Genomic DNA, 7,477 nt, shown 5'->3' with positions numbered 1-7,477 from the left:
GTCAGCGGCCCTGCCCCGGGGGCCCTGCCCTGCCGCCCCCACACAGCACGGCCACCCACCCCTGCTTCCTTCTTGGTCCTCCCCCTCCAGCGCCCTCTGTCTCTCTCTCTGCCTGCCTTGGGCTCCTGCCTAATCCCTGCCCTCTGACCTTTTGTCCTCCGGACCCTCGCCCTCTCTACTTGCCTCCTCTTCCCCTTGACCCTGGTCTCCTGCTGCTGTCGGGCTCTCACTCGCCCCCTCCCGGCCCCTGCTCTCTGGCTTGCTGGCCCTCGCGTCTGTCTCCCTCCCGCCCTGCCCCCTCCTCCTGTCCGTGCCCTTTAGCCTGGGTTCCAGTGGCCTCTGTCTGCCTTTCCCCTGGGCCCTTCTTTATCCATAGAATAAACGAGGTCGTAGAAAGAAGGGTCCCCATCTGGTCTAATACCTTTCTTGACAGAGGAGGAAACTGAGGCCCAGAAAAGGGAAGCAACTGACCTAAGGCCAGAGTGAGAGAACGGCAGGCCGGGACGGGCACGAGGCCCCCTGCCCCCTGCCCCGTCCACGCCCGTCTCTCCCCTGGGCTGTGCCCTGCCCGCCCCCTGCCCGGCCCCCGGCCCCCAGACGGCCTTCTCCGCAGCTCCCCCTCACCCACACTCACCCCCCCGGCCCCCGCTGCTCCCCCTTCCCTCGCCCGCCCTCCAGGCCAGGCCGCTGACCAGGCCCCCACTGACCCCCTCTGTCTCTTCCCACAGTGCCCGAGGCTCCCGTCATCGACACCCAGCGCACCTTCGCCTACGACCAGATATTCCTGTGCTGGCGACTGCCCCCCCACTCGCCACCCGCCTGGCACTACACCATCGAGTTCCGGCGCACCGATGTGCCCGCCCAGCCGGGCCCCACCCGCTGGCAGCGGCGGGAGGAGGTGAGGGGCACCAGCGCCCTGCTCGAGAACCCCGACACGGGCTCCGTGTACGTGCTGCGCGTGCGGGGCTGCAACAAGGCCGGCTATGGCGAGTACAGCGAAGACGTGCACCTGCACACGCCCCCCCGCACCCGGTGAGCGGCGCCCGGCTGGGCACAGTGCGGCCTTCGAGGCGCGCAGGGTACGCGGGGACCCACTGAGGCCACCGACGGCCGGCGAGACAGCACAGTGGGCCGCGCACCAGCTCTGGGGCTGGACCGCCTGGGTTCAGACGCCCGCTCTGCCTCTTGCCAGCTGTGGCTTTGGGCAAGCTATTTGTCCCCTCTGAACTTCGGGTGTCTCTTCCGTAGGGACAATAGCAGTATTGTTGCTGTGAGAAGGGACTGAGGTCCGTTCCCAGTAGTAAGTGTGAGGGCAGTGACTCTCCAGAAAATGGTCTGGCCCCTGGGGCGCGGGCGGAATCCAGGAGCATCACCACCCAAGTGGGGTGTAAGGGCCGGGTGTGAGCACCAGAGCGTGGGCTGGAAGGCGTGGGTCGGTGGGGAGGGGGGTGTCACAGCTGGGACGGAGCGGCAGTGGGGGCTCTGGGGGGGGGGGGCCACGGCCACAGGAGAGGGCCAGGAGGAGGCGCTGCAGGCCAACTGGGAGACCGGTGTCTGGACCCACTAGTCACTCCTAAAACTCTTCTTGGGGTCCCAAGCCCATTTGGGATGCCCCCTTTTCTCCCCTCATGCCCCCGATGGTGGTCCTCCAGGCCCTGGTCCCCAGAGGCCCCGCCCAGCCCTCAGCAGCTTGTTCCATGTCCCGAAACCCCCCAGTGTCCCCCAAGGCCTGTGTTTGTCCCTGAAGCCCTTTCTTTGTCTCCCTCCCCCGCTGCAGTCCTGCACTTCTTCCTCGACGGCCGCTGGGGCACGAGCCGAGAGCGTCTGGCCATCAGCAAGGACCAGCGAGCGGTGCGGAGTGTTCCCGGGCTGCCCCTGCTGCTGGCCGCTGAGCGGCTGCTCACCGGCTGCCACCTGAGCGTGGACGTGGTCCTGGGAGACGTGGCCGTGACCCAGGGCCGCAGCTACTGGGCCTGTGCCGTGGACCCAGCCTCCTACCTGGTCAAGGTGGGCGTCGGGCTGGAGAGCAAGCTTCAGGAGAGCTTCCAGGGAGCCCCCGATGTGGTCAGCCCCAGGTCAGGCCTCTCGGGGAGGGACGGGGTGTGGGGGCCCTGGGTGGGGGAGCTGGGCCCAGGATGGGGTGGCAGCAGGAGATCGGGAGCAGGGACGCGGGGCCGAGCCCGGCGTGGGCTCCGCCCAAGGGGCTTGGAGGCTTGCTTTTCGGAGGAGTGTGTTGCTTGGAAAGGGATGTGGGGAGAGGGGCCGTCCACCTGCTTCCACCTGTCCCTCAGGCCCACCAGGCCACCTGTCCGGCCTCTGCATCTCCCAACGCCGTTTCCAACGTGCTGTCTCCACAAAACCCATTCTTCCCAGGACCTCCTTCACCGCGTCTGTTTTCAACATCCTAAAATCCTTCCCTTGACGTTGCCATCTCCACCCCCCCTATTGCCAGCGCCCTGCTTAACGTCCCCCACGCGTGTGCCTCCCCGAACCCTTTCTCCCCGCACTGTCCCTAAACACCCCATTTCTCTGAAATGCACCCCCATCCCACACCCCTCCACCCCAGCTCTCTCCCAACACCTGCCTTCCCGACAGCCTTTCTCTCCCCAGCCCCCGGTCACTAAGCCGTCTCAACCCCCTCAAACCCTCCTCGAGCTCCTTGCCGGCGTGATGCCCCTCCCCCATTGCTCTCCTCACCCCTTCCTGTCTCCTGCCTCCTCCTGGTGCCTGATCCTCACCTCCTTCTCCCCTACCTCTCGTGCCAACGTCCTTGCCCTTCGATACCGCTTTCCTCGTGGACTCAGAGCCCCCCCCCCCCCGCCCCATATTCTAACCCCTGTGTCTGCGATGCGTCCCAAGTCGATCCTTTCAACCACTCGCTCCCCGACATCCCGTCCTCTCACCGTCTCAGCCCTCGGCCCCACCCCACCCCTTGTGTCTCAGCCCGCCCGCGCCGCCCCCCCCCCGGCCCCACTTCCCCCCCTCCGCCCCCAACACCTTCCCACCCACCGGCTCCCGCAGGTACGACCCGGACAGCGGACACGACAGCGGTGCCGAGGACGCCACCGTGGAGGCTTCGCCACCTTTCGCCTTCCTGACCATCGGCATGGGCAAGATCCTGCTGGGGTCGGGGGCCAGCTCCAACGCGGGGCTGACGGGGCGGGACGGCCCCGCGGCCAGCTGCACCGTGCCCCTGCCGCCCCGCCTGGGCATCTGCCTGGACTACGAGCGGGGCCGAGTTTCTTTCCTGGACGCCGTGTCCTTCCGCGGGCTCCTGGAGTGCCCCCTGGACTGCTCGGGGCCCGTGTGCCCTGCCTTCTGCTTCATCGGGGGCGGTGCCGTCCAACTGCAGGAGCCCGTGGGCACCAAGCCTGAGAGGAAGGTCACCATCGGGGGCTTTGCCAAGCTGGACTGACCCGGGCCCTGCCCCCCCCAGGCCTGCTGGAGCCGGGTTATGCCTCCGGCAGCTTCCCCCTCACGCTCCTCCTGCCGTGCCCTCTGGCCCCTTACCCGATGTCTGTGTATTCCTGGGGCCTTCCCTCCACCAGGGGACTCTCCTCTGCTCACCTTTCTAGATATCCCTCATTCCCTCCAGCCCCCGCCGAGTCTCTGCCCCACACCCTGCCCTTGGCATCTTACCCGAGTCACGGAGGGGCCCCCTTCCCCATCCCTGTCCCGTGCCTCTCCCCCGGCTGCCGGGGAGGGAGGCATCTGGAACTCTGGGCATGATCCCCAGTCTGCCCTCTGCACTCTGCCCTGCCCAGCTCCCTGCCCCGTCAGTCCTCAACTACAGCCTTGGGGCGGGCAGGCTTTTTTGGCCAGACACTGCCCAGGCGCTCCCTGGTGAGGGGAAGGGGGCCCCGTCATCCTGCTTTAGTCGTTGGGGTCCCCACGCCCCTCGGCCGCATGCCTGTATCCCGTCTCCCTCTTGCATGCTTTACCCCGTCCCACACCCACGCCAACGTGCCAAGTCTCCCGTGGGGCCCCAGCTGAGGTTGGGTGTCCCCCGTGGGTTGGGCTAGGCAAGGCCTCTGGGGTCCGCTGCTGCCCCCCTGCAGTGGGCACTGCCCGGCCCGTGCCGAACAACAGCTGTTATTTTCATGGTTTATAAACAATAAACTGTGATGCCGGCACATCTCTGCCTTCCATTCCTTTTGTTTCCTGTGCTGGGCGCAGCAGACGGAAAGGACCCGGGGTGCAGCACCGTGGCTCAGAGCAGGGGTGCTGGGCGGACCCGGGGCCCGAGGGAAGGAGGTCCCTGGCCGGGTGCTCTGGGCCTCCCGCCACACCGGCTCCCGCTCAGGCCCAGGCTGACGGCGGCCTTCAGGGGACCCGCCGTCCTGGTGGCTGCCGGCCCGGCGGGGGCCCAGGGCCCCAGGGGATGTGGCGAGAGGGCAGGCCCCGTGCCTGGGCCCGAAGGGGTCAGGGAAGCAGAACCACTTCCCCATTCCCGGGGCGCCTGGAGTCGACCCCGCTGGCCAGGGAGGGGGCCGGGCCTGGCGCCAGCACCTCCGGATCTGGGATCTGATGCAGCTTATCGTGGTGGCCGTGTTGACTCTGCCTGCGTTATCGCGGCCCAGGGGCTTACTTCACACCCCGGGACGCTAAGAATAGAGCCGCCAGGGGCACGGGGCCAAGGGGAGGCGAGGGTGTGGCCGCCACCAGCCCCCAGCCCAGGAGAGGGGCGAGGACAGCCGCGGGTGCAGGTGGAGCCGGGTCACGCCAGCCTCGGAGCCGCCTCGGTTTCGTTTCCTCCTTCCTCCTGCGCCGCCAGGGATGGGAAGAGGTGACCGGCACCCCAATGTCGTCTCCTCACCACGCCTCCTGCTTTCCAGATGAACCCCACCTCTTGCCTTCTTCCCTCCCCCCCACCCCCTGCAAAGACCCCTTCCAGGTCCCCTCCCCACATTCGGCGCCCCCATCTACGGGTCACAGAGGGTCACGAGGGGCCACAGACGACAGATCCCAAGGTGGCAGCACAGAGGGGGTCCACGTTTTATTCAGCCACATTCTGGGGCTAACTTCCCTCTCAGGGCTCTCTGGGCCTGTTTTCCTGGGAGCCACTGTCCCAGGCTTGTCCCCAAGGGGCTCCAATGGGTTTCGGCAGGGCCCAGGCCGGTGAGGGGACGTGGTGGGGCCTGTGAGTGGCCCAAGCTGAACTGCCAGCTCACCAGCCCGGGACGGAGCTGAGAGGAGAGGCCTGGCAGCAAGGGGCCCGGGGGAGGCAGCTGGCACCGGCTGGACGCGGGCAGGCAACACGCCCTACAAGTCAGCAGAGGTGGCCGCCGGGTTCGTGTAAGCGAGGCTGCCGCCGCCGTTGCCCGCGGAGACCTGGGTGGGGGGAGACGCCGGCTGAGAGCGCCTCCCGGGGCTGCGGGTCCCACCCCAGGCGGGGTAACAGGCCCGAGACTCTCACTAACTCTGGAAGGGTTAATTGGAAAAACACCTGCCACCCCGCTGGCAGCCAGGTGCCCGTAAACAGGGGCCTCTCCTCCTCCTCCCTCCGCTCCCCTTCACTCCCTGCCCTGGGCTCTCAGCAGCCCCCCTGCCCTCCCCTACTGCTCCCTTCTCCTTCCATCCTCTGTGCCTGCAGCCCCGGCAGGTGTATGCGCGTCTCCTCCGTAAAACTGGGGGAAGGAAGTCCGCGGGCGAAGGAAAACAGGGTCAAGGGAAGGAAGCTCCCCTCCCCCACCTGGAGTGGCGTTCCAGCCCCAGGTGGCCCGAGTAATTATTTACCAGGCCCTGGAGAGAAAGGCCAGGTGAGCAGAGGGGGAGGAGGGGTCCTTGCTTCCTCCAGAGGCCAGAGGCTCGCCTGGCGAGACTTCTTAGCCCACGTTCCCGCCAGCCTTTCTCAATCTACTCTCCACTGTCAGGAGCCTGGAGGGGAGGCGGGGCACAGGTGCCTCTTCCCTTGTGAGTCCCCACGGGAAGGGCTCCCCTGGGCACGGAGCCTCACCCCTTTCATGTCCGAGATCCCCGTTGTTCGGCACGGCAGGGAACGCTAGCTGGAGACGCCGGACCCTCTCCCTGGAGGTCCCCTTCCTCCCAAGCTCCCCTCCCCAGGCCTCCTCTGACCTCTGACCCCATGCTCGCTGGGCCCTGTGCCGCGTCCTCCGCACCACCTTTCCCTTCCAAGTTCTCCGAGCACCGCGAGCCCCACCCTCACCTCCTCATAGGGGCTGCGTCTGGTACTCCCAGGGGGGATGTAGCGCCCGTGGGTATGGTAGGTGGGGTACTCGCTCATAGGGTGATAGGCGTCGCGGGGCGGAAAGAGGTCCAGCTGCCCACAGTTCTTCCGGCGGCACTGACGCACGGTCTGGGGAAACAGGGTGTCAGGGGGGGCCGTGGAGTTCCCTCCAGCGGGGCAGCTGTGGTCAGGGCTGGAGGCCACACACTCACCAGGACAACGAGATAGACGATGGCCAGTGCCAGCAGGACACACACCAGCACCAGCAGGGCGATGCCCCAGCCGGGTACCCCAGACCCGGACCCAGCAGCGAAAGGAAATGACGCGTCACGTACTGCGAGGAAAAGCAGCGGTCAAAATACTGTCCCAGGGAGGTGGCCCTCCCCTCCCAGCACCCTGGGGAAGAAGAGCAGGAGCCCGGAGGCGGGAGGGAGGGGCCCGGGAGGCGGGGGCCTCACCACGGACACTCGAGATGGACATGTTGTATCTGGCTGCTTCTGCTCTGTGCTCGTCAAGCTGTGTCCTCACGTTGAGGGCATCGGTGGTGCCCTGTCGGAAGGCCAGGGTGCATTCTACCGCCACAGATCCTGGCCTGCTCCCGGGGAAAGAGAACTCAGCCAGGAGTCCCAGCGTCCGGGCCAGCAATCCGCCCCCCACCCCCACCCCGGGGCTGTGAGTGCGCCAGCCCTCCCCACAGTGGCGGCAACTTCCACCCTCCCCACAGGGCCCACGCCCGGGATTGTACCTGAACTTGATGTTGGAGAGGCCCAGAAAATCTTCCTGATTATAAACCTGCAAAAACTGGGTGAGAGGGGCGGGGTTAAGGCTTGATGCAAACCGTTCAGGCGGTTTTGGGGCTGCTGCTGGGGGAGCACGACAGAGAAAAAATAGCCACTCACCCACTCAGAAATGTTTCTCTGCAGCTCCTGGTAGTAGCCGGTGTTGGGATCTTCCAGACAAGAGTTAAACTGAAGGTTCGAAATGGAAAAGGACAGGAAGAAAAAGGAGATCCTAATGGACAACTGGGGAGACGTCTTATGATTGGAGGAGGTGACGGGCTCCACACTGTGGTTAGTGGCGCTGGTGGTGGTCCTGGCGCTGTGGCTGGCGGGGCTGCTGGTGAAGGATGAGGTGCCAGCGGTGGTCAGGGACGTGGTGTCATTGGCGGTCGGGGACGACGTGTCAGTGGTGGTCGGGGACAAGGTGTCGTTGGTGGGCGGGGACGTGGTGTCATTGGTGGTCAGGGACGACGTGTCAGTGGTGGTCGGGGACAAGGTGTGAGTGGTGGTC

At 66.5% G+C, this 7,477-nt stretch overlaps 2 protein-coding genes across 2 annotated transcripts; one reads left to right on the top strand and one right to left on the bottom strand.

Moving 5' to 3' along the window:
* Positions 1-1,510: 1,510 nt before the first annotated feature.
* On the top strand, positions 1,511-4,135 carry LOC121026720 (tripartite motif-containing protein 46-like). Its single transcript, XM_040469506.1, has 2 exons — positions 1,511-2,075; positions 3,022-4,135. Exons 1-2 carry the CDS (start codon positions 1,609-1,611, stop codon positions 3,413-3,415), a joined length of 861 nt encoding a protein of 286 aa, XP_040325440.1. The 5' UTR covers positions 1,511-1,608; the 3' UTR covers positions 3,416-4,135.
* Positions 4,136-4,971: 836 nt separating this feature from the next.
* LOC121026721 (mucin-1-like) lies at positions 4,972-7,473 on the bottom strand (the record flags this gene model as incomplete). Its single annotated transcript, XM_040469507.1, has 6 exons — positions 4,972-5,331; positions 6,167-6,316; positions 6,400-6,521; positions 6,646-6,779; positions 6,933-6,988; positions 7,087-7,473. Coding segments are annotated over 6 exons (918 nt in total), but the record flags the coding sequence as incomplete, so codon positions are not given.
* Positions 7,474-7,477: the final 4 nt, after the last annotated feature.

This window comes from Herpailurus yagouaroundi, unplaced genomic scaffold, assembly GCF_014898765.1.
Source record: "Herpailurus yagouaroundi ecotype Mexico unplaced genomic scaffold, PumYag 152150, whole genome shotgun sequence".
In the NCBI taxonomy this organism is placed as follows: Eukaryota; Metazoa; Chordata; class Mammalia; order Carnivora; family Felidae; genus Herpailurus; species Herpailurus yagouaroundi.
The sequence above is the reverse complement of the archived record's forward strand: the minus strand, read 5'-3'. Positions and strand labels throughout refer to the sequence as shown.